Consider the following 27,698-nt stretch of genomic DNA (forward strand, 5'->3'; position numbering starts at 1 on the left):
ATCTCTCTGCCTGTCAATACTCCTAAGGGTTCTGCCATTTACTGTATCCCTCCCACCTGCATTAGACCTTCCAAAATGCATTACCTCACATTTGTCCAGATTAAACTCCATCTGCCATTTCTCCGCCCAAGTCTCCAACCGATCTATATCCTGCTGTATCCTCTGACAATCCTCATCATTATCCGCAACTCCACCAACCTTTGTGTCATCCGCAAACTTACTAATCAGACCAGCTACATTTTCCTCCAAATCATTTATATATACTACAAACAGCAGAGGTCCCAGCACTGATCCCTGCGGAACACCACTAGTCCCATCCCTCCATTCAGAAAAACACCCATCCACTGTTACCTTCTGTCTTCTGTGACCGAGCCAGTTCTGTATCCATCTTGCCAGCTCACCTCTGATCCCGTGTGACTTCATCTTTTGTACCAGTCTGCCAAGCGGGACCTTGTCAAAGGCTTTGTAGCAAAGGAAGTGTAGCAATGAAAATACAGAACCAAACTGAAGTTAGGGGAAAAAAAGGAACAAATTTAAAGAGACTGGTAGATGTGCTGTCAACAAAATGGAATACAAGACACATGACCCTCAGCATCTCTTGCACTAGAAATCCACATCCATGAAATCCAATTAAGCCCCGTATGCATGGAAATGTGATGAATCATCACACCTGGATGTGAGCTATACTCGAACACAATGAGACAAAACCTTTCTCAGACTTCTCGTCTCCTAATAGCCTCCATTGCAATTGAGTGTGACTCACCCTCATCTCAGATTAGGGCCATCAAGGCCGTTATACAGCCCAGCTAGGACTGAAACCTGAAGTCACATGGATGACGCCAGCTCTTGTAATGTTCTCCTTAAAAGATAATTATTTTGAGGAACAAAGGGGGTGTCTTTTCAAGACAGGACTAGAGACATCGTCATCAGTCTGGTCTGTTCTCAGTTCTCAGTGCAGAAAAAAAAGCCATTTTGAATTCCAGCAAGGCTGAGAGAGAGATCAATTCCAGTCAGTACAGTTGAATCTTTGAGACATGTTGGAAGCTAGCTGCAACAGAGATAAGAGAGTGCTTATGCAAAAATGACTTTTCTACCAGTGAGCATTGACTTAAGACATCAGCACTGTCTTCAACCCAAAGTAAACCACCAGGGGACTACCAAACTACAACTTCATGTTTCTCTGCATTTAATTTCATCTGCCACGTGCTGGCAGATTCCACCAGCCTGTCTGTGTCCTCTTGAAATCTATCACTATCCTCCTCAGTTCACAATACTTGTGAGTTTGTGTCATCTCCAAATTTTGAAATTCTACCCTGTATACCCGTCTAAATCATTAATATCTAACAAGAAAAGCAGTAATCCTAGTGCTGGCCCCTGGGAACCCCACTATATCCTCCTGCAGTCTGTAAAACAAATGTTCACCACTACTGTCTGTTTCTTGCCACTCAGCCAACTTTTTATTGTTACTAGTGCTTCCATTTTTTGGGTTAAATTTTGAGAATATTTTAAAACTGAAAAGGAATCCATGGATATGTTTTTTTGCAAGGGTGACTGAGAGGTTTGAATTGTAACCAATTACTGGAAGGCAGCTGTCTTCAAATAATTACCCAGCAAAGATGGTTTCTGACTTGGGGAAATATTTACAGAGAAGTGACAGGTCAAGATTTATAGGGGTCACTAGGCTTGACTCCTGACATTGTTTATGGTTTTGCATGGACAGAGATATGAACAATGGTTTGAAAAGACAGTTAAAGAGTCACTTTGCCAAGAAGAACAAACCACCCCAACTCAGTCTGTTCCAGCAGTTTGGAAAAAGCCTGCCAGTTTTCCATCTCTCGAAGAAACAAGTGTAAGAAGCAGACTAAACTGTTGCTGCATTTCTCCTGTAAGGCCTGTGTCTGAAACCTCAGTTGCTGTATTTCCTGGAAGCCTACCCAAATTGATCTTCAATGTCGCCTGAAAAGAGCTGTTCTAGGAAGATCCCAGTGAGAGCCGCCTATATGTATTTGGGACTTCAAACCAAAACAAAGGACATCTTTCCATATCTTCTCTTTTTTTCTTCAAAAAACAGCAAGTATTTAACCAAAGTATTTTTTGTCTTTTTTTTTGTGTTGGAGCTCTAAAACACAAATCCCTTTTATTTTTCCGATTAACCAGGGTGTGAGTGTGAGGGGCTAAGGTAAAAAGAGAAGTTTAATATTTCAATCTGTGTGTTTATGCTTTACTTCATTACTGGTTAAGACTTGTTTTATAATCTGATAATTTTGAAGTTTATTAAAGAAGCCTGGTTGGTGTGTTTTATTCTGGGATAAAAATAGAATCTATGATTGATTGTATTGGTAAGTGGGAAAACATTTAAATATATGTTGTGACCCGTGGAGAAGTGGAACTAGAATAAACAGTGCACTGCTCTCCTTCAACTTTGCTGGCAAGTCTATATGTGGCACTTAATTTAAATGCCTTTTGGAAGTCCATATACACCATAGCAACTGCATTACCTTCATCAGCCCTTTCTGTTACCTCATCAAAAAACTCAGTCTAGTTGGTTAAACACGATTTGCCTTTAACAAATCCATGCCGGCTTTCCTTAATGAATCTACACTTGTCCAAGTGACTTAGTTTTGTCCCGGTTTATTGTTTTTTAAAGCTTTCCCACCACTGAGGTTAAACGTGTTGCTGCTTGGTTGATCCTTACACCCATTTTTGAACAAGTAGCACTTGTAATTCTCCAGTCCTCTGGCAAGACTCCCAAATCTAAGTAGGATTATGGCCAGTACTTCTGTAATTTTGACCCTTGCTTTCCTTAGCATCCTTGGATGTTTCCCATCCAGTTCTGGTAACTTATCAACTTTAAGTACAGACAGCCCTTCTAATGCCTCCTCTTTATCAATTTGTAGCCCATCCAATATTTCAACTACCTCCTCATTCACTATGACTTTGGCCACCTCTTCCTTGGTAAAGGCAGATGCAAAGTACTCATTTAGCACCTCAGTTATGCCCTTTGCCTTCATGCGTAGATCCCCTTTTTGATCCTTAATTGGCCCCACCCCTCTTTTTACTACCCTTTTACTATTTAAATTCTTATAGAAAACTTCTGAATTCCCTTTTATGTTAGCTGCCGTTCTCTTCTCATATTCTGTCTTTGCCTGCCTTATTTCCTTTTTCCACTTCCCCTTTGAACTTTCTATATTTGGCCTGCTTCTTACTTGTATTTTCAGTCTGATATCTGTCATTGACACCCTTTTTTTTTTTTGCTGCTTCTTTCTCTCTCTTTCTTTCGTCACACAGCGAGCTCTGGCCTTGTTTAACCTACTTTTTCCCCTCGTAGGAATGTACCTCGACTGTATCCGAACTATCGCCTCTTTAAAGGCAGCTGATACGAACATACGAATTAGGAGCAGGAGTAAGCCACTGTGCCCCTCGAGCCTGCTCCGCCATTCCATAAGATCATGGCTGATCAGATTGTAACCTCGACTCTGCATTCCCGCCTACCCCTGATAACCTTTCACCCCCTTATTAAGAATCTATCTACCTCTGCCTCAAAAATGTTCAAAGACTCTGCTTCCACTGCCTTTTGAGGAAGAGTTCCAAAGACTCATGACCTTCTGAGAGAAAATAATTTCTCCTCATCTCTGTCTTAAATGGGTGACCCTTATTTTTAAATAGTGACCCCTAGTTCTAGATTCTCCAACAAGGGGAAACATCCTTTCCACGTGCACTCTGTCAAGACCCCTCAGGATCTTATATGTTTCAATACTCTTCTAAACTCCAGCGGACACAAGCCCAGCCTGTCCAACCTTTCCTCATAAGACAACCTGCCCATTCCAGGTATTTGTCTCGTAAACCTTCTCTGAACTGCTTCCAACGCCTTTACATCCTTCCTAAAATGAGGAGACCAGTACTGTACACAGTACTCCATATGTGGTCTCACCAATGCCCTGTATAACTGAAGCATAACCTCCTTATGTTTGCATTCAATTTGTTCCATTACAGTTTTGCCTGCCAATGTTTCATTCCAATTTACCCAAGACAATTTACCCGATCTGGCAGTACTTTTGCCTATCATGATAACATTGAAGTTTCTGCTGATGAGTACACAGTCTTACTGCACTGATGATATAGAATTACAATAACAACTGCCATTGGCACTTTTGGAGAAGCCATTCTGTTTATATTGCGTGTACTTTCTATGGCGTAGTCACCAGTTTGTATCTTCCCCAGTTGCAAACAGGCCAGCAATAAGGAAATTGCTTTATTGATTCCTGGAGTAGGCACAAGAGCTGAAACTGCCCGGTCTTCTGGTGGCCAAATACATGGCTATCTCCAATAGCAAGTTGCTTTGCATTTATGTTGACATCAGGATTGCAAGCAAACCAGCCTTTCTGGTGAAATATGCTGCCCATACAGCGTGAGCATTATTCTAGTTTTTTCCTGAGTTACTACTGATTTCGGTGTTCCCATTGGAGTTAAACTGGCAATGTAAATATCCTTGTTATTGAAAATCACACTCCAGTGGTGACTTGCATTTACACTGCGCTTTTAGTGTGGGAAAATGTACCATGACCCTTCATGAAAATATTGGAGTGAAATCAAAGAAGGAAATGACTGAAAGCTTGGTCAAAGAAGTGGGCTTTAAGGGGAAATCTTAAAGGATGAGATGGAGAGGCAAAGGCAGGAAATCGAAGAGCGTTGGGCCTTAACAACTAAGGCACAGTACCAATGAGGAGGGTGGTCATTGCACAAGACCACAATCAGAGGAATGGAGATCTCGGAGTGGGGTTGTATGGCTGCTGAGGTCAGCCAGCATGGGGTCAGAAAGGGAAGTTGGATGGTCGACCGATGAATGGGGTTAGGGAAGTAGGAGGTGGATTGATGAGCATGGAGAGGGCATAAAGTGGAGATGGAGAGAGAGATTCACGAGGAAGAGCCTCGATAGAGATTTAGCTTGTTGGAAGGGGAGCAGTAGAATGGATGGTCTTTATCTTGGTGTCCAAAAAATTCTTGAGCTCTTTCATAGTTGTTGGAAATGAGTTTAGAGGTGTAAGAGAGAGGGGTTTGAAGAGATAGTTGACAGTGGATAAAAGTAATTTGGCCTTACCCAGCATAATCCTGGAGTAGTGGACTAGGCCCAAAGGAAGGGCATTCATTTTTAATTTTACTTTGGGACATTGTAAGATATTTTAGAAATCACGTGCACACAGATATTTATCCAAATTATATGTTTGCATCTTAGCGTATTTTGCTTTTTACACTGGATGTTCTAGTCATGGCAGTTATTGTGCTAATCATATGACATTCCTGCCAACAAAGTAAGGATTGGTGTTCACATTACTTCCCCAACCTCTAGGTTACCCTGGAAAAAATCTAAAAGTTACAACTACTCTTTTCTCTGAGAAAATGGATTTAAAAAAAAGTTTGGTTTGTAATAGCATGAATGAAAATTTTGGTAGCCTTCATAGATTGCATCCTCCGATAGCTTGGAGGTTAATACCTGAGTACTCAGTCAGGCAGTTGCAAGGATATGCTTTGCCAATTGACCATTCTTGCACAATATATAAGGCATGCCCCTATGAGGACAATTCTTTTTCTCCAATGAAAGGCATTAAGAAATAACATGAAAATTTGAGCTGGGCTATTCAGGGGTAATGTCAGGAAGCACTTCTTTATATAAAGAATAGTGAAAATATAGAACACTCCCACAAAAAGATGTAGAGGCTGGGCCATGTTTTTTTGCAGAAGGTGATGAATGGAAATTTTCTCATGTTGTGACAATACTGAAAACCATCATTGTTGCCTCATGATGTGGCATTGCCAGACATGAGTAGGAAGAATTAATAGGATAAAAGTAAAAAAAAAAGACCGCTGATGGTAAATATCTACCAGATTTCAAGATCAGATAAGGATTGAGGAATTATCTTTAAATTTGACATTTTTTGTTTGATTTTCTGTTTTAATTTAGTGAAAGCTGCTGACTATACAAAGGTGCACAGCTTTAAAGATGTTACTGAAGATGACTATGGGGAACTTAAATTAATTCCTGCAGAAGTGCAGTTATTAACCCTGTAAAAGTACCCATATTAACCCTTGTCATTTCTTTTTGCATATATTGTTCTTCACGCCAGCATACACAAATTGAAATTAGGGCAACTGAAATATACCAGGAATATTTTTGTAGATGAGAAATAATTCATCTAGTCTCAAGTTTAAAGTCTCAAAGTCCTTTGTTGTATTAGTACTAGCTGTTTAAACCAAACCTAAGTTATACTGTTGTGAAGTTTTATGCCTAATTTTAAAAGAAAATTGGACAGGCATTTGGTGAGAAAATCAGTTGATAGGTAGTGGTAATGAACTGTGTATTCTGTTGTTGAGCAATGGAACTGGTCCTCAGGGCAGAAATAATCTTGCTCTGTACTCCTTTCAGTTGAAAGACTGTCCTGCGTAATATCATCATGCAGATTTAACTTCCATTTATCTCTTTTGCTTAGGTTATCAAGTCCTAGCCCCGGCTGCCTACTATGATCAAACTGGTGCCTTAGTGGTGGGCCCTGGAGCAAGGACTGGATTAGGAACGCCAGTTAGGCTGGTAGCATCAACACCTGTTATCATCAGCTCTGCAGCAGCACAAGCTGGTAAGCTCTAATGCTAGCATTGAGTACTAATAATTCAGTTTTTGAAATGGAACCTTCACATCCAACAGAATATTGCTGTCACTCCAGAAGAAAATCATCTAGGGACACGATACAGTAAAATATCCCAATGTTGTTCTATATAATATCTTGTTTTGGGTACTCTGTGTTTATAGCGAGCATTTCTCGGTTGATCTTTTACATTGATTACTGTAACTACACAGCCAATTCTCTACCATTGCTAACAAATCCGTTTGACTTTTGTGTTCATTCAGCAGGCTGGTGCTACTTTACTTTGACCATACAACCAGCCAGGACATTTAAGTCTCCAAATGCTACATCATGCCTTCATTGGCAAGACTTTTGTTATGATCCATAGCAGTTGCTGCAGCTTTCTTCTCAATCCAGGTAGACTCTTGTATTGAGATTCAGCAAAAGAAAACTCCAGCGATCAAGTGAGAGCAGTGCATATCTTGTAAGAGAAGGTTGAGGTGCCACTCCTTAGGGCTTTGGAAACTTCTTGTGGCAATATGTTCAGCCATTAATAGTGTATCTTAACATAAACTTAAGTTGAAATGTCTGTCAAGGATAGAACTTCATCCTCCGTATCAATGATGACGACAGAACCTGCTTGATAAGGAAAGGTGTGCATTTATATAGCACCTTTGATAACCATGAGACATCCCAAAACACTTTACAGCCACTGAAATGTCACTACTGTAATGTAGGAAATGTGGCAGCCAAGATGTGCGTAGCAAGCTCCCACAAAAGTCAATGTGATGACCACCGTATAATTTCTTTTTGTGATGTTGATTTATGGATAAATATTGGCCAGGGCACTGGGGATACCTCCCCTGCTCCTCTTTGAAATAGTACCAGGGGATCTTTTACATCTCCCTGAGAGAACAGACGGGGCCTCGGTTTAACATCTTTTTTGAAAGACTGCATTTCTGATGGTGCAGCACTCGAGTGTCAGCTTAGATTTTGTGCTCATGTCCTGGAGTTGGACTTGAACCCGCAACCTTAGGGGTGAGAGTGCTACCAACTGAACCATAGCTGACATTAGTCAATTAACATTTGTCTCAGACCAGTACGTATTTCCATGAACCATTTTCTCTGAGGATGGAGAAATTTGGAAGGATTCCCATCAATTTAGGTACACAGGTACACTGCAAACCCCATGAGTATCCTCTTGGGTCCAACCACAGGCATGTCTTGAGACTTGTAAAGGTGCCATTACTGACTTAGTTGTTAGATGTGCTGGTAGAATATTTTCAAATTCTCACTAGTTGTCTGCTATGTGGACTGCTGCAATAATTTGCAGGGAGAGCCTATTGGAAGCTACTGTTGTGACTTGTAGGCTTTTCAGCTCTTCAGGATGTCTGAGACTGCAGTAGGTATTCCATTTACCAAACTATTCCTATAGACCTATTGTTTCTGGGGCTGGACAGATGGACCAAAGTTATATTTTCTAGTACTGTGCAATCCCAAATATGGAAAGTTTTTTTTGCCCAAGATTATTCTGGTTTTACTTCTCTCGCAAGGTAGAAGATCTTATCCTGAACTAGGATATGAGGGAATGTTGAGGGATCATGTTAGCTGATTAGCAGCAGTATCTGGAAAATGTGGGAATTGAACTTCCAAAGATCATTTTTTAAATATATTTGTTCATCGGATGTGGGTGTCGCTGGCTCGGCCAGCATTTATTGCCCATCCCTAATTGCTCTTTAACTTGTTCAGCCATTTCAGAGGGCATTTAATTGGAAGAACATGTCTGTGGTAGATGATGTCACACGTTCAATTAGTGCTACAGTGGAAACAAATAACAGCAGAAGCGATAAGAGCTTTTGTTCCTTATTGTTCAGCCAATGTCCACATTTTTGTTAGAATGCAAATTGTATCAGGAAGACTAGGTTGGAGTTGCTGAGTCTGCTATGCATGAGCCAACATAGCATGCATTTGAAGTAACCCGAGTTAAGTGTTTTTTCTAATGTTAATTCATCTCATGTTTACTGTTGAGAGCAGAGATTCTTTGCAGGCCAGAATCTACAATGTTACTCACACTTGATGCCTTAACAGTTTACATCCATTATATATTTGTGCTGCTTGAAATTTGAAATACTGACTGCATATTTTCCTACAGCTTGCAGTAACAGTGCTGGTCTGTAACAGTAGAAACAGAGGGTGCATAAAACATTTTATTGATATTGCTGAATATAGTGGAAGATAGTATCTTAAGTGTAATTTTTCATGTTGATTATTATCAATGCTTTCCTTCTTTGGTATAGCAATGAGAAATTGTTAACCATCTTTGAGAAGTTCAATTTATTTCAAAACATGGAGCCTTAGGCAACAAGGATCAAGTCCCCTTGTTTATTTGAAGGTCATTCAGTATTTGCTAATGTTAACATTATTTTGCACTAATGCATTTAAGGAGAATGTTAAACAAATACTTAGCATTTAATTCTTCCTTATTGTAGCATTAATCCACATACTGACAGGAATAAGGCCAGGATTACTATCAGGACAAATTCTTTGACAGCAGGTTGTTGGCCATGTTACCAACTCTTCTTGTGCCTCAAACACACACATTTAAATATGTTTTGTGCATATTTTTCCATGCTGTTAACTGCAGGTTCCACATTTCATAGCTATGTGTCAGAATATTTTTTCATTCATGCTTCATGTCTAGTTTTTTAATCTTACAGGACCTTTCAATTTTCAATGCTGCTCCGAGTACTAATATACCTTTGCTAACAGGGATTTTAATGTAATTATGTGACTTCCTAAAATGTCTGTTTGGAATTCTCTAAGAACAGATGCTGTTCTTCCAGTAGACTTTTTTCCTGATCCAGATAGGTTAAGCATTCAGTGCAAGGCCTCCAATCCTTGATAGTTTTTAGACTTTAATGGAAATCCAAAAACAGTTCATGAACAACGTTTGAGCAGTATGTCCTGTGAAATACAGATCAAATAATTCTATTTCAGGTGAGATCTCAATGCTTCTGAATTTCCTTTTAATATTAAGCTTGGCTTGAAACTCAGATTCTTTCAATCTCCAAATATTGACTTGTGATCAACAAAATATATATCTCTCAACTTGCATTTGACCAGAACAAAGTCTCCTGATGTGGTAGTGGGTGTGCCAAAAGTCACCTCGCCCAGATAATAAATTGGTTATTGCTTTTGCTGACTGTATCATGGTCATCTTGGGTAACAACTTTTAAGGCCAATGCTTGAAGAATATCTTCAGATATTATACTTGGATTTAGTGGTAATGGCTTTTTTTGCACATATGTATTAAATGCAATTCTCTCAGTCTTGTCAAAAAGCTTTTTGCGAGTGCTCCTTGGACTCCTATTTCATGCACAAAATTATTAGCATGTAAGGTAGCACAGAATGAGAAATGAGCAAAATCTGCTTCCAGAGATCAAGTATAAATTTATCTGACCCTCCCTGTAGTACAAAAAATGTTGAGATAAACTTCACTGTCTTTTTCCACCTGTCCTTGTTATTAAACATGGGCAGTTTTCCATAAGCGCATTTTACTTGGTACTAGGTAAAACATCATGTTTCCATGAAGTATTTGATTACTTTGAAGGATATACTTGCTGTAGAGGGAGAGCAAGGAAGGTTCACTAGATTGATTGCTGAGATGAGGACAATGTCCTATGAGGAGAGACTGAATAGACTAAGTCTGTATTCCCTAGAGTTTGGAAGAATGAGAGGTGATCTCATTAAAACATATAAAATTCTTAAGGGGCTTGACGGGGTGAATGCTGGTTTCCGTGGCTAGGGAGTCTAGGACTAGGGATCACAGTCTCAGAACGAGGGATCGGCCACTTAGGACTGAGATGAGGGTAGTGAACCTTCTCTACCGCAAAGAACTGTGGATGCTCCATGATTGAGAATATTCAAAACAGAGATCAATAGATTTTAGACTAAGGGAATCAGGGGATATGGGAATAGTGCAGGAAGGTGGAGTTGATTAAGCAATTCAACCGTGATCTTACTGAATGGTGGAGCAGGCTCAAAGGGTGAAATGGCTTACTCTTGCTCTTATTTCTTATGTTCATCTGTAATTGTACTTATCCTTATAATCGGATTGTTACAAATTATGGGTCTGCTGTAGATACCAGGTATCATTCTAGTAAATCTACTTTGCATTCCCTCTAAGGCCAATATATCCTTCCTAAGGTGTGCTGCCCAAAACTACTCTGTGCTCCAGGTGTGGTCGAACCAGGGTTTTGTATAGCTGAAGCATAACTTCTGCCCCCTTGTATTCTAGGCCTCTAGATATAAAGGCCAGCATTCCATTAGCCTTTTGAATATTTTCTGTATTATATTTGTACTTTTTGGTATTTAAAGACATGAATCTTCTCTCCTCAGCTTCTTTACTCCAGTGAACACAATTTCAGTCTCCCTTCATAATTCAAATCCCTGATTCCATTACCATTGTTTTGCTGCTCTTTGAAACCTCCCTAGTTGATCAATGACCCTCTGAAGAGGGTGCACAAAATTATGCACATTATTGCAAATATGGCCTCACCAGTAAGTTTAAAATGTTTTGCCATTAGTTTTCAGAAGACTTCCTTGAAATAAGCCCAGTACTTGTTTAGTCCTGTTGATAACATCCCATTTTTGATCTTTCTTTGTGAATTATCAATAATCTCACCTTTTTGCTTTTTCTTAAAGGCCATCACCCCATAACGTTCATTTGCTTCATATTTCCTTTTTGTGGAGGATGCTGAAATGAGGAAGAAAATAACTTACCTTGTAGGAGGCTCCTCATTTTCAACCAGAAGCACTTGCAACAATATCCAGTCAGCCCTATTCTGCGCCTTTTGGAGAAGTATTTTGCCTAATTGTTTTGATCATGTTCCAACTTTCTGCTTCTCTCGGGTAATGATCAGAAATACCGTGGGTCATTAGGGTGAAGTCCCTTTAAGACACTTAACCTGGTGTAATCCACGTGGACCTTCACCCTTTTGATTTTTCCCATTGGTAACCTAGGCTTTCTCCTATTGATATATGAAGGATGTTTCCCTTTGAAGATTGAGGAAAATCCTATGAGGTGGGTAATTTTACTTTCTATTCCTATGCAGTCACTTAATTACTGAACTTAATGTGATGGTGTTGCAGTTTGTCAGCACCACAAAAAATAAAAATGCTTAAACCTTGCTTACTACTTAGGGAAGAGTGCCAAAGTATTTTTCTAGGCTCATTTAGATTCGGGATTCTAATTTAACTGGAGGTTCTGCCAAGGTTGAGAAAGTTTGTTGTAGCGATACAGAATTCCTAATCTAGCTTTCCCTTCAAATGTATGGTAAGTTTTCTATGAGTTTGCATGTTAAGTAATTTCCTGAAATTCGGTAATGCAATGGAACCATTTCTGTAACATGACATTTTAAATTTTGTGTGATTGGAACAGATTGCTTGTCTTAGCACTAAATATTTTTGTGTAATTTTGTTAAACAGCTGCCGCAGCTTCAGCAAGCGGGACAGCAAGCAGTTTAGCAGCAGCAGCAGCAAATGGCCTCTTCCGTCCAATTGGAACTCAGCAGCAACAACAGCAGCAGCAGCCCCAGCAACAACAAAACAACTTGCAGTCAAACTCATTTTATGGCAGTAGCTCCCTGTCAAATAGTTCTCAGAGCAGCTCTTTGTTCTCTCATGGGCCAGGTCAGCCAGGCAACACATCACTTGGCTTTGGAAGCAGTAACTCTCTCGGTGCTGCTATTGGCTCAGCACTTGGAGGATTTGGATCAGCAGGTAAACAACCTGTGTGTGTATACTTAAATACTCAGTCAACCACTCTCTTTTGAAATATTTTGTCAGCCAGTCACAATGTGGTCACCTCACACTTCTGCCTCATAACACCTGAGCAGTCAGCAGGAATAAAATTGGCCCCAGTTAATTGGGAATAGTGAACAACCTCAATTTTGGCTGAAAATATATTTGTAATGTTAACACTGTTAGTACAACTTTCAGTTAAATTATTTCAGTTTTAACATACAAATAGAAAAAATGTACATATCTGTGAAGATGTGTGTGGAATGCTTCATCTCTACTCAACTGTGTTTGCAGATATTGGCATGACATTCCTTTGACCAACAACTGTATGATTTTTAGTTTTACCAAGGCTTGTTTGGCCAGATTTTTGGCTTCTGCTTCTTGCCAAATTCAAGATTTGCATTGAATATCATGGATTCTTCATTACCTTTTCATATTGACATACAAAGATGATGGAAGAGCTCAGTGCAACTATTTTGTCTCATGGCAAGTTGCCCTGAGGCAAAAAAATTAAATAGTTTCTTGGTTCAGAGACCTGAGTGCTCCACCCTTAAATGTTTCCAGATTGAGGAGATTAGTGTTTTTGTGAGCAGAAAAGACCAATAGTTCTTTCCTCCTTTCATTAATTCCAACCCCACCAACCTGCTTTCTCACCATATCTTTCAAGCACTTCTGTTTTTCAGAAACGCCTCTGCTTCTTGAACCTATTTATACTATTCATTTCAGTGAATCCACTGGTAACCCATTGCACATATCTATTATGTTTTGCAGAAAATGAGCTTCACCTGGCTTCCTTTCTTATTTCTAAATTATTTTTAGCTTACGTCCCCGGATAACAAAGTTCCTTCGACAGCACCTTCCAAACCCGTGACCTCTACCAACTAGAAGGACCACGGCAGCAAATACATGGGAACACCACCACCTGCAAGTTCCCCTCCAAGTCACACACCATCCTGACTTGGAACTATATCGCCGTTCCTTCACTGTCGCTGGGTCAAAATCCTGGAACTCCCTTCCTAACAGCACTGTGGGTATACCTACCCCAAATGGACTGCAGCGGTTCAAGATGGCAGCTCACCACCACCTTCTCAAGGGCAATTAGGGATGGGCGATAAATGCTGGCCTGGCCAGTGACGCCCACATCCCATGAATGAATTAAAAAAAAATATTTAGACCAGTTTGTTTGAGTGTGCTTTATCATAATCTTCACAATTAGAATCTTGATTTTTTTTTTCCAACAAGCTTTTTTTTTTATTCATTCATGGGATGTGGGTGTTTCTGGCTAGGTGAGCATTTATTGACCATCCCTAATTGCCCTTATGAAGGTGGTGGTGAGCTGCCTTCTTGAACCTTGTGGTGTAGGTACACTAACAGTGCTGTTAGGAAGGGAGTTCCAGGATTTTGACCCAGTGACAGTGAAGGAACAATGATATCGTTCCAAGTCAGAATGGTGTGGGGCAACTTTGTTCACATTTTCTTGTAATCCTATTACACAAATCATCATGATTGGTTACTGTTGTACACTGCCCAGGATAATAGTATCATTCATATATTTTGCAAGCCAAAGTTTATGGATTGTAAAGATTGCTGAACAGACCCTCCAGTCATAAAACTAATTATTTACTATTTTTAATTTTATCTAAACTGCTGATAGTTTTACCCACATTGGTCCTTAGATTTACTTTATAAAAAGCACACCTGTATGACAATTCTTTTACTATGGATTTTTGTGGTCAGCAGCAAAGTGACCGCTCATCACTGACCTCTAAAAGCTACCCAGAAAGATGTAGCGATCCTTGTGATGTGAATTTTCCCTTTACTGATGTTACTTTGATGCTGGCTTCAGCTCAAGGGGATCTCCAGGTGTCTGGCAACATTCATGTCATCAAGTAGGCTAAGCAGCCAATCACATTGAAAAATTCTCACATGGCAAACCAGGAAGTAAAAAAAACGTTGACTGTCCTTTTTAATCATTCATACAGCAAAATAAAAATTGCATGGGATTAAGACTTGCAGGTTGATAGGTAAATTGGCCATTGTAAGTTGTCCCTAGTGTAGGTAGGTGGTAGGGGAATTGTGGAGATGTGGTAGGGAATATGGGAATAATGTAGGATTAGTATAAATGGGTGGTTGTTGGTTGGCACAGACCCGTAGGGCCTGTTTCAGTGCTGTATCTAAATAAATAAAAAAGATAGGTGGAATGTCGTAAACAAAGTTTCTTAAAAAAAAAACTAATTTTTATTATTTTAAAGTCTTTTTTTAATCCTAATGGAGAAATTTGACATTCCTCAAATACAAAATTAGTTTTTCAGAACCAGAGATGATCAGTAAATATGTACTTATTACATCATTTAAAAACACAGTTGCACCTCTTTCTACAAGACATAACTTTTTCAACAATTCGTCCAATGGGATTAATTGCAATTCAAGTGATTTCAGATTATTTCCATCTGCGAGCCTTTCATTGCGCCCTGTGGAGGAGCAAGGTATCACTGACAGCAACCTCTGGATTTTCACTTTTAACTGCATGTGTGGATGCTGGAAGTTACTGACAGTTTCACAGTTGTAGTGATAGTGAATGCTAACAGTTTCAACATTATTACAACTGCAATATTTGGGCCATACACTTGATTCTTTGTTCCAATGTTATTTTACATTTTTACCTACATTCAGCTACTTCTGCCACCTATTGGTTTAGTCATCTTAAAGATCCAAATGCTTCTGAATCTTATTTCACTATTTTCCATTATTGGAACTCATTCCTATTTTAATATATATTTGTGATTACTTGTCTGAGTAACTAATCATCAATGTGCTACCTTGTCAAAAGCTTCCTGAAAATCCAACCATTTATCAGTTGCATTTCATTTTGTTTACCATGTCTTTTTAAAACTCGCTGGTCATTTATACATGATTTCCTCTTCCTGAATCTATGCTGTCTGTCCTTTTTTTAAAAAAAAATTATGCCTTTTAAAACTCATGTTTCATGCTTTAAAATATAACCTTGCATGTTTTACTTAAAAGAAGATTTAAATCCACAATATTTATTTTTCAAAATTCCTGTCTCTAGAAACTGCTTTAATTATTGGCTGGTGAAGGTAGATCAACCTAATTTAAAAGACAGGAAACCTGCTAGCAATGAAAAATAGAAATTCAGCTGTTATTTTAGTAAATAGCCCTTCCTTCACTCTTGGACACAGATGATGTATGTTTAAGGTTGAACAATGTACGGCAACTAAAAATGTTCAGATATTATGTGCAATTACCAGCTCCATACCCAAAACCTATTTTGATATCTTGTTTTTACAGTTGGTGGTTCTGGAAGCAGCAGTATATCTAGAAGAGATTCATTGTCTGCTAGCTCTGATCTGTACAAACGACCCAACAGCAGTCTGGCTCCTATAGGTCAGCAGTTCTACAGCAGCTTGGGATTCTCCTCCTCACCTGGTCCAATTGGCATGCCTCTTCCTAGCCAGACTCCTACTCACTCTTTGACACCGCCTCCATCCCTCTCCTCACATGGATCTTCATCTAGTCTTCATCTTGGTATGTTTGCTATTTTATAATGTATAAAAATGTGCTTAGACTGGTAATTTCAGCTTACTGGGTTTTCAGTGCAGGTTTCAGTCTAGCTAGTCTGCTGGACTAGGTTTTATATTGGTGAGTAATCCTTTTCCATCCCTTCAGTGATTGGCATTTGTCCTTGAGATGCTATTGGTTTGGGTTTAAAAGAATGAAAGGCCAAATATCAATGCTTTCACAAAACCTGTGGACTTGACTATACCAGTGAAAAATACTAAACTGTAGTGACTAGTTAATTAAAAGCAAAACTCTAGAAGATTTCGCCTATTGGAAAATAGTGACCTATTGTCAATGATTATAACAAAATCACAGAACAGAGAAAATCCTCTCTTTCTCCAGTAAGCAATTTAACATGGTAACAGAATCTTCCACAAAGTAATTTAAAACATTTTGTTTGTACCTGTTCTACTGCTGATTGGGTTGATCACCTTACTATTTGATACTTGTTTATTTCTGGTACAGTTTCATTCATTAAAAGTTTATGTATAATTTTTGATTGCTAGAATATTTATTTTTTTGATTAAAGACTGTTTAGTTCTACTGTAAGTGCTGAATTTTGAATATTGCCTACCTTCGATTTCTTTCTTTTTGGGCCTCCTTATCTCGAGAGACAATGGATACGCGCCTGGAGGTGGTCAGTGGTTTGTGAAGCAGCGCCTGGAGTGGCTATAAAGGCCAATTCTGGAGTGACAGGCTCTTCCTTCCACAGGTGCTGCAGAGAAATTTGTTTGTTGGGGCTGTTGCACAGTTGGCTCTCCCCTTGCGCCTCTGTCTTTTTTCCTGCCAACTACTAAGTCTCTTTGACTCGCCACAATTTAGCCCTGTCTTTATGGCTGCCCGCCAGCTCTGGCGAATGCTGGCAACTGACTCCCACGACTTGTGATCAATGTCACACGATTTCATGTCGCGTTTGCAGACGTCTTTATAACGGAGACATGGACGGCCGGTGGGTCTGATACCAGTGGCGAGCTCGCTGTACAATGTGACTTTGGGGATCCTGCCATCTTCCATGCGGCTCACATGGCCAAGCCATCTCAAGCGCCGCTGACTCAGTAGTGTGTATAAGCTGGGGATGTTGGCCGCTTCAAGGACTTCTGTGTTGGAGATATAGTCCTGCCACCTGATGCCAAGTATTCTCCGAAGGCAGCGAAGATGGAATGAATTGAGACGTCGCTCTTGGCTGGCATACGTTGTCCAGGCCTCGCTGCCGTAGAGCAAGGTACTGAGGACACAGGCCTGATACACTCGGACTTTTGTGTTCCGTGTCAGTGCGCCATTTTCCCACACTCTCTTGGCCAGTCTGAACATAGCAGTGGAAGCCTTACCCATGCGCTTGTTGATTTCTGCATCTAGAGACAGGTTACTGGTGATAGTTGAGCCTAGGTAGGTGAACTCTTGAACCACTTCCAGAGCGTGGTCGCCAATATTGATGGATGGAGCATTTCTGACATCCTGCCCCATGATGTTCGTTTTCCTTCGATTTAATCTGACTTAAATACATCAAATATAATGTAGCTATTCGTGAGCACATTATAAAGTTGTGAATCTTAAATTCATGCAGTACGTTTTGTATGAATATTTGTGTAAGAATTAAGCAGTCCTTTGATAGTAAATAGTACAAATTTTTGAATATTAAGAGAAAAGATAGTAATTAAAGATAGAGTATGGATAGCATTATTGTAAAACTTGAGAGGCCATCGTACAGCAGCACTACAGTGTATTTTTTTCAGTTTATCGACAGATGTTTTCACTGCAGGTGGACTGACAAATGGCAGCGGTCGATTCATCTCTGCAGCACCTGGTGCTGAAGCTAAAAGTCGCAATGGGATTGGTTCATCAAGTTTGTTCAGTTCAAGCAGCCAACTGTTTCCTCCCTCACGTCTTCGCTATAGCAGGTCTGATATCATGCCTTCAGGTCGTAGCAGGCTGCTGGAGGACTTCAGAAATAATCGTTTCCCCAATCTTCAGCTACGTGACCTGGTTGGTCACATAGTTGAATTCTCCCAGGACCAACATGGCTCCAGGTAAACCAATTTCTGGAATTTTTCTTTTATAAGTGGATGTACGTTCCTAATTTTAACACTGTTAAGATCAGTAGCATGAATTTTGTTTCCAGAGGTTGGCGTTATTACCAACTATGCCTTGTATTGGGTGGCCTAAACAAGCAATACTTCCATGTTTTCACTCACCATTTCCTGATCCATATTTCTCAGAGTACATGTGACCGAGAAAGGCACTAAAGCCTAAATCATATAATGCGGGCTTATTCTGTCTCATTGTTTTTAAAACAAATGTGCAGTTACATTGAGTCTACAGCACAGAAACGGGCTGTTCAGCCCAGCTCGTCTGTGTTGACGCTTATGCAGCACACAAGCCTCCTCCCACCCTTCTTCCATCTAACCCCACCAGTATATCCTTCTATTCCTTTCTCCCTTGTGCTTATCCTTAAATATTTCAGCTATTTGCCCCAAGTTTCTCCTGAATTCCCTATTGGATTTATTAGTAGCTATCATATATTTATGACGTTTAGTTTTGGTCTCCCCCACCAGTAGAAACATTTTCTCCAGGTCTATCTTGTCAGATCCTTTCATTATCTTAAACACCTCTATCAGGTCACCCTAGGCCTTCTGCCAGCCTGTTCAGTCTTTCATGAAAGTCTTAACTGCTCGGTTCTGGTATCACCCTTGTGATTTCTTTTTGCACCTTCCCCAATGATTCCATATCTTTTTCTATAGTATGGAGACTAGAACTGTTCACAGTACTCCAAGTGTGGTCTATATAAGACTTCCTATAAGTTTAACATAACATCTCTGCTTCTCAATTATTCAATGTTGTTTTTCTAGAAATGAACCGCAGTGTTTGGGTTTCTTTTTTTAATGACCTTATTAACCTGCCTTGCTACTTTTAGTGATTTCTGTATCTGTATCCCTTGATCCCTTAACTCCTGTACACCATCTAGGCTCTTGCAATCCGAGAAGTATGCATTTTAGGTTTCTGAGAAACCCACTTGCCACCATCAAAGCTGTTAAGAAAACTGCTTGCTCTTCATTGGTGATAACACTTGTCCTTGCAAAGAACAGTACTATTCTTCACTTCGAGAACAAAAGAGGGTATTTATTTTGGACAGTAACCGAATAGCCTGAGCAGCTCAACTATGTAAAGAGCTGTACTCACTAGTGAGATGAACTATAGCTGTATATTTTAAACAAAAATTGCAACAATGCATTTTAAAATGCTCCAAGTGTCGAGCCAACTTCATTCTCTTTTTGGAATTGTCAGATTCATCCAGCAAAAGTTGGAGCGAGCTACACCTGCAGAACGCCAGATGGTTTTCAGTGAGATCCTGCAAGCAGCATATCAGCTGATGACTGATGTGTTTGGAAATTATGTAATACAGAAATTCTTTGAGGTAACTATATTTTCTGAATTATGTTTCATGAAAATTGGTGGACTCTTGCAGCAGTTTGATGCGAGGCAGCTGCCGCAACAGAATGCTCATCATCCTGCTCCACAAGTGCACGCGCCCACCTGCATTACATGCCGCTTAGTGAAGAGGCACAAACTCACGAGTCTGCCACCTGTGGTAGAAGGGTAATGATTGGCAAGTAGGTTGGTTGAAGTTGGACCTCGTTTTAGCAGTGCACTGGCTGATTTAAGTGCTTCCGTGTCCTGAGAGCAAGGTGTATATAGGCAGTGCTGCAAGGGCACATTTATTGCTGATCCTTTGTTGTCCTGAAAAACTGGTGGGTCTTTTTGAATCGTTGCTATCCATCTTGGTGCACCCACAGTGGTGTTAGGTGGGGAATTCCAGGATCTTGGCCGGGCATTGTTGAAGCAGTGGTGATGCATATCCAAATTGGGACAGTGTATTATTGGAGGTGATGGTGTTCCCACAGCATAACTACAAATTATCATTCAGTGATATTTCTAAACTTGAAACCTAATTAGTTAAATTAACACAATAAAGACGACAGGGCAGGTGATGTGTTGCAGCTGGAGCATGTGGGAGCTAGTGGACACAAGTGTGAACCACAGCAACCACATCTGCAGGAAGTCTCTGCAGCTCGAGGAACTTCTGCTCAGATTTGATGAACTGGAGTCTGAGATTCGGACGCTGCAATGCTTCAGCAAGGGAGAAAGTTACTTGGATGCTTTGTTCCGGGAACATCCTTTCTGCATCTAGTCTGTCCAGTCCTGTTAGAATTTTGTAGGTTTCTATGAGATCCTCTCTCATTCTTCTAAACTCTAGCGAATACAAGCCTAATCGACCCAATCTCTCTTCATACGTCAGTCCTGCCATCCCAGGAATTAGTCTGGTGAACCTTCACTACACTTCCTCCATAGCAAGAACATCCTTCCTCAGATAAGGAGACCAAACCTGCACACAATACTCCAAATGTGGTCTCATCAAGGCCTTGTATAATTGCAGCAAGACATCCCTGCTCCTGTATTCGAATCCTCTCGCTATGAAGGCCGACATATCATTTGCCTTAATGGCCTGCTACACCTCTATGCTTACCTTCAGTGACTGGTGCACAAGGACACCCAGGTCTCTCTGCACCTCCCGCTTTTCCAATCTATCACTGCTCAGATAATGTGCCTTCCTGTTTTTGCCACCAAAGTGGATAACCTCACATTTATCCACATACTGCATCTGCCATGTATTTGCCCACTCACTCAACCTGTCCAAAACATACTGGAGCTTCTCTGTATCCTCCTCACAGCTCACACTCCCACCCAGCTTTGTGTCATCTGCAAACTTGGATATATTATGTTTAATTCCCTCATCTGTATCATTAATATATATTGTGAATAGCTGGGGTCCTAGCACTGATCCCTGCGGTACCCCATAGTCACTGCCTGCAACTCGGAAAAAGACCCGTTTATTCCTACTCTTTGTTTCCTGTCTGCCAACCAGTTCTCTGTCCATGTCATTACCTGACCCCCGATCCCATGTGCTTTAATTTTGCACACTAATCTCTTGTGTGGGACCTTATCGAAAGCCTGCTGAAAGTCCAAATACACCACATCTGCTGGTTCTTCCTTTTCTATTCTACTAGTTACATACTCAAAAAATCCCAGTAAATTTGTCAAGCATGATGTCCCTTTCGTAAATCCATGTTTACTTTGCCCGTTCCTGTCACTTTTCCAAATGCTCTGCTATTACATCTTTTATAATAGACGCTAGCATTTTCTCCACTACTGATGTCAGGCTAACTGGTTTATAATTCCCTGTTTTCTCTCTACATCCTTTTTTAAATAGTGGGCTTACATTAGCTACCCTCCAATCCATTGGAACTGTTTCAGAGTCTGTAGAATTTTGAAAAATAACCAGCAATGCATCTACTATTTCTAAGGCCACTTCCTTAAGTCTGGGATGTAGATCATCAGGCCCTGGGGATTTGTCGGCCTTCAATCTCATCAATTTCCCTAACACCATTTCCCTACTAAGACTGATTTCATACAGTTCCTCCTTCTCACTAGACCCTATGTTCCCCAACATTTCTGGGAGGTGATTTGTGTCCTCCTTTGTGAAGACAGAACAAAAGTATGTATTTAATTGGTCTGCCATTTCTTTGTTCCCCGTTATAAATTCCCCCGATTCTGACTGTGAGGGACCCACATTTGTCTTCACTAATCTTTTTCTCTTCACATATCTATAGTAGCTTTTACAGTCAGTTTTTTTTGTTCTCTGCAAGCTTACTCTCATACTCTAATTTCTCCTGCTTAATCAATCCCTTTGTCCTCCTTTGCTGAATTCTAAACTGCTCCCAATCCTCAGGTTTGCTGCCTGTTCTGGCCATTTTATATTGCTCCTCCTTTGGTCTAATACTATCCCTAATTTCTTTTGTAAGCCACGGTTGAGCTACCCTTCCTGTTTTAGTTTTACACCAGACAGGAATGAACAATTGTTGTAATTCATCCATGCGCTCTTTAAATGTTAGCCATTGTCTATCCACTGTCAAGCCTTTAAGTAACGTTCCCCAATCTATCATAGCCAACTCGCGCCTCATACCTTCATAGTTTCCTTTATTTAGATTCAGGACCCTAGTTTCGGAATCAAACCCTCTCACTTTCCACCTTAATGAAGAATTCTGTCATGTTATAGTAACTCTTCCCCAAGGGGCCCCGCACAACAAGATTGTTAACTAATCCTTTCTCATTACACAATACCCAGTCTAGGATAGCCTGTTCTCTAGTTGGTTCCTCAAAAGTATTGATCCAAAAAACCATCACGTATGCACTCTAGGAATTCCTCCTCTACAGTATTATTGCTAATTTGGTTTGCCCAATCTATATGTAGATTAAGATCACCCATAATTACAGTTGTACCCTATTGCATGTGTCTCTAATTTCCTGTTTAATGCCACCCTCTACATCACTGCTGTTTGGGGGTCTATATACAACCCCCACCAATGTTTTTTGCTCCTTGGTGTTTCTTAGCTCCACCCATACAGATTCCATATCAGTATTCTGTGAGCTTTTATCCTTCCTCACTATTGTATTGATTTCCTGTTTTACTAACAATGCTACTCCACCTTCTTTTCCTTTTTGCCTGACCTTCCTAAATATTGAATACCCTTGGATGTTCAGTTCCCATCTTTGGTCACCCTGCAGCCATGTCTCCGTAATCGAAACTATATCGTATCCATTTACATCTATTTGCACGGTTAATTCGCCTACCTTATTGCGAATACTCCGCGCATTGAGACACAATGTCCTTAGGCTTGTCGTTTTAACTTTCTTAGTCATCTTAGCATTATTTTGCTGTATGGCCCTATTTGTTACTTGCCCTTGATTTCTATGCCTTCCACTTTTGCCTTTTTGTTTCCTGTCTTTTGTTTCTATCCTTGTTTCCTCCTCCTCAGTCTCCCCGCTCAGGTTCCCATCCCCCTGCCATTCTAGTTTAAATCCTCCCCAATAGCACAAGTAAATGCCCCTGCGAGGACATCAGTTCCGGTCCCACCTGGGTGTAACCCGTCCCACTTGTACAGGTCCCACCTTCCCCAGAACCAGTCCCGATGTCCCAGGAATCTAAATCCCTCCCTCCAGCACCATTTCTCCAGCCACGCATTCATCTGGTCTATTCTCCTGTTCCTATACTCACTAACACGTGGCACAGGAAGTAATCCTGAGATTACTACCTTTTGAGGTCCTGCTTTTTAATTTAGCTCCGAACTCCTTAAATTGATCTTGCAGGACCTCATCCCTTTTTCTACCTATGTCGTTGGCACTGACATGTACCATGACCACTGGCTGTTCACCCTCCCCCTTCAGAATATCCTACAGCCGCTCCGAGATATCCTTGACCCTAGCACCAGGGAGGCAACATACCATCCTGGAGTCTTGTTTACAGCCACAGAAATGCCTGTCTATTCCCCTTACAATTGAATCTCCTATCACTATGGCTCTCCCAGTCTCCTCACCCCCCCCCCCCCCCCCCTCCCCTCCTGTGCAACAGAGCCATTTGTGGTGCCATAAACTTGGCTGTTGCTGCTTTCCCCTGGGAGGCCATCCCCCCCCGCCACCCCTAAACAGTATTCAAAGTGATTTATCTGTTTGAGAGGCGGATGGCCACAGGGGACTCCTGCACTACCTGCCTGTGCCTACTATTCAGCATGGTGGTCACCCATCCCTTTTCTGCCTGTGCAGCCATTACTTGCGGTGTGACCACCTCGCTAAACTTGCTATCCACGACGTCCTCAGCATCACGGATGCTCCATAGTGAATCCATCCACAGCTCCAGCTGCACAGTGCGGTCAGCCAGTAGCTACAGCTGGATACACTTCCTGCACACATGGTCGCCAGGGATTTCCCACATAGAGCAGGAGAAGCATGCCACGGAGCAGAGCTCTCCTACCATGACTTACCCTTAGATTAAGCTCCTTAGTTACTCCCTTTAATTTAGAGTACTAATTACGCTAGGGACCTTATTCCACTCCAGACACTATCTACTACAATCTAAAGTCCCTACCTTTACTTTTACTTCAGCGACAAAATAGTAAAAAAGGATAGAAATACCCACCTGTTCCTACTTATCAATCAGCTGCCTCCCCTAGCAATGCGCCACCTCCTGAATTCTGACGTCAGTCATGGAACACTCTCGCTGTCCCTATGAGGGTGTGAGAGAATATGCCTATTAAAAGCCGCTGGAACTCCCACCCGCCGGTACTTGCCCCCTTGCAGGTCCGACTCAGTCTCGCTCTTTCCCAGGCCTTTCGCAGCCTCTTTGAAGCCGCTGGAACTCCCGTTCACCGGTGCTTGTTCCCTCACAGGTCCGCCTTGGTCTCCATTAATATGGGAAATGATAAACAGACTGTGACAGGAAGGGACAGAGCGGACAAATCTAAGAGTAAATCAACAGATAAAGCTCAAGGTTACAAAAATAATAAAAGAACATAACTGAAGGCTTTGTATCTGAATGCACGTAGCATTCGAAACAGAACAGATGAACTGAGAACGCAAATAGAAATAAATAAGAACGATCTGATAGCCATTACAGAGACATGGCTGCAGGATGACATAGATTGGGACCTGAATATTGAAGGGTACATGGCATTTAGGAAGGACAGGAAGCGAGGAAAAGGTGGAGGAGTAGCTCTGTTAATTAATGATGGTACTGGCACAATAGAGAGGGATGACTTAAGTGCAGGAGACCAGGATGTAGAAGCAGTTTGGATAGAGATGAGAAATCATAAAGGCAAGAAGTCACTTGTGGGAGTGGTGTACAGGCCTTCTAATATTAACCACACGGTAGGATGAGGTATAAAGGAAGAAATAATGGCAGCTTGTCAGAAAGGTACAGCGATAATTATGGGGGATTTTAACCTACACATAGACTGGAAAAATCAGATGGGCAGAGGTAGTCTAGATGAGGAACACATAGAATGTTTTCAAGATAATTTCTTGGAACAATACGTTCTCGAGCCAACCAGAGAGCAGGCCATACCAGATCTGGAATTGTGCAATGAGACAGGATTAATTAATGACCTCATAGTTAAGGTGCCCCTAGGTGGCAGCAATCATAATGTAATTGAATTTTACATTCAGTTTGAGGGAGCGAAGAGTGGGTCCAAGACTAGTATTTTCAACTTAAATAAGGGCAATTATGAGGGCATGAAAGCAGAGATGGCTAAAGTGAATTGGCAAATCAGGTTAAGGGATAGGTCAATCGAGATGCAGTGCAGACATTTAAGGGGATATTTCAGAATACACAGAATAGATACATTTCAACGAGAAAGAAAAGTTCCAAGGGTGGGACCCGCCATCCGTGGTTAATTAAAACAGTTAATGATAGTACCAAACTTAAAGAAAAAGCCTATGATTGTGCAAAGATGGGAGGCAGGTAAGAAGATTGGACAGAATATAAAAAACAGCAAAGAATGACTAAAAGATTGATAAGGAAGGTAAAATTAGAGTACAAGAGAAAGCTAGCTAGAAATGTAAAGACAGATAGTAAGAGTTTCGATAGATATTTAAAAAAGAAAAGAGTTAACAAAGTGAGCGTTGGTCCTATAGAAATGAGTCTGGGGAATTAATAATGGATAATAAGGAGATGGCAGATGAATTGAACAGATATTTTGCATTGGTCTTCACTATTGAGGATACAAGTAACAACCCAGTATTAGCTCAAAGTCAGGAACTCAAGAAAATTACAATCACCAGGGATGTGAAACTAAACAAATTGTTGGAGCTGTGGGCTGACAAGTCCCTGGATCCTGATGGACCTCATCCTAGGATGTTAAAAGAAGTGGCTAGTGAGATAGTTGATGCATTAGTTGTAATTTTCCAAAATTCCCTAGATTCAGGGAAGGTTCCTTTAGATTGGAAAATAGCCAATGTAACTCCTTTAATCAAAAAGGGAGGGAGACAGAATGCAGGAAACTCCAGGCCAGTTAGCTTAACATCTGTTTTAGGTAAAATGTTAGAAGTAGAGGGTTGTTTCTGCGAGTGGAAGCCTGTGACCAGTGGTGTACCGCAGGGATCGGTGCTGGGACCCTTGCTGTTTGTCGTGTACATTAATGATTTAGACGTGAATATAAGAGGTATGATCATTAAGATCGCAGATGACACGAAAATTGGTGGTGTCGTAAATAGCAAGGAGGATAGCCTTAGAGTGCAGGACGATATAGATGGGCTGGTAAGATGGGCGGAGCAGTGGCAAATGGAGTTTAATCCTGAGAAGTGTGAGGTGATGCACTTTGGGAGGTCTAACAAAGCAATGGATTATACAATGGATGGTGGGACCCTAGGGAGTACAGAGGGTCAGCGGGACCTTGGGATGCTTGTCCATAGATCACTGAAGGCAGCAGCACAGGTAGATAAAGTGGTTAGGAAGGCTTGCGGGATACTTGCCTTTATTAGCCGAGGCATAGAATATAAGAGTAGGGAGGTTATGATGGAGCTGTATAAAACGCTGGTTAGGCCACAGTTGGAATACTGTGTACAGTTCTGGTCACCACACTACAGGAAGGATGTGATTGCAATGGAGAGGGTGCAGAGGCGATTCACCAGGATGTTGCCTGGGCTGGAGCATTTCAGTTATGAAGACCGACTAGTTCGACTGGGGTTGTTTTCCTTGGAGCGGAGAAGGCTGAGGGGGGACCTGATTGAGGTGTATAAAATGATGAGGGGCATTGATAGGATAGATATGAAGAAACTTTTTCCCTTAGTGGAGAGGTCAGTAACTAGGGGGCATAGATTTAAGGTAAGGGGCAGGAGGTTTAGAGGGGAGTTGAGGAGGAACTTTTTCACCCAGAGGGTGGTTAGAATCTGGAACACATTGCCTAAAGGAGTGCTAGAGGCAGGAACGCTTAAGACATTCAAGAAATATTTCGATGAGCACTTGAAACGCCATAACATACAAGGCTACGGGCCAAGTGTGGGGAAATGGGATTAGTTAGGACAGGTGCTTGATGGTCAGCTTAGGCTTGTTGGGCCGAAGGGCCTGTTTCTGTGCTGTAAAACTCTATGACTCTATTATTGCAGACGTTTAGCAGGGCATTTAGAAAACTTCAAGTTAACCAGGTAGAGTCAACATAGTTTTGTGAAAGGGAAATCATGTTTAACCAATTTATTGGAGTTCTTTGAGGGAGTTACATGTGCTGTGGATAAAGGGGAACCGGTGGATGTATTGTACTTAGATTTCCAGAAGACATTTGATAATAGAGGCATGGAATATAAGAGCAGGGAGGTTATGATGGAGCTGTATAAAATGCTAGTTAGGCCACAGTTGAAGTACTGTCTACAGTTTTGGGCACCACACTGTAGGAAGAATGTGATTGCACTGGAGAGGGTGCAGAGGAGATTCCCTGGGATGTTGCCTGGGCTGGAGCATTTCAGCTATGAAGAGAGACTGAAAAGGTTAGGGTTGTTTTCCTTTGAGCAGAGAAGGCTGAGGGGGGACATGATTGAGGTATACAAAATTAGGTGGGGCATTGATCGGTTAGACAGGAAGAAATTTTTTCCCTTGGAGGAGGGGTTAATAATCAGGGGGCATAGATTTAAGGTAAGGGGCAGGAGGTTTACAGGGGGATTTGAGGAAAAATATTTTCACCCAGAGGGTAGTTGGAATCTGGAACGCACTGCCTGAAGAGGTGGTAGAGGCAGGAACCCTCACACCATTTAAGAAGCATTTAGATGAGCACTTGAAATGCCATAGCATCCAAGGCTACGGGCCAAGTGCTGGAAAATGGG

The 27,698-nt window shown here is 41.1% G+C and overlaps 1 protein-coding gene across 12 annotated transcripts in view; it reads left to right on the plus strand.

The window, feature by feature from the left end:
• The window catches only part of LOC137357234 (pumilio homolog 2), a 172,436-nt gene that overhangs the window by 105,739 nt on the left and 38,999 nt on the right, over positions 1-27,698 (plus strand). For all 12 annotated transcript variants that reach the window (XM_068023412.1, XM_068023431.1, XM_068023422.1 and 9 more), the window contains 5 exons: positions 6,486-6,629; positions 12,105-12,398; positions 15,729-15,965; positions 17,758-18,025; positions 19,281-19,410. In XM_068023412.1, the coding sequence (XP_067879513.1) occupies positions 6,486-6,629; positions 12,105-12,398; positions 15,729-15,965; positions 17,758-18,025; positions 19,281-19,410 (1,073 nt within the window). The remainder of the gene's footprint in view (positions 1-6,485; positions 6,630-12,104; positions 12,399-15,728; positions 15,966-17,757; positions 18,026-19,280; positions 19,411-27,698) is intronic.

The sequence above is a fragment of the Heterodontus francisci genome, chromosome 3 (genome assembly GCF_036365525.1).
Source record: "Heterodontus francisci isolate sHetFra1 chromosome 3, sHetFra1.hap1, whole genome shotgun sequence".
Taxonomy (NCBI): Eukaryota; Metazoa; Chordata; class Chondrichthyes; order Heterodontiformes; family Heterodontidae; genus Heterodontus; species Heterodontus francisci.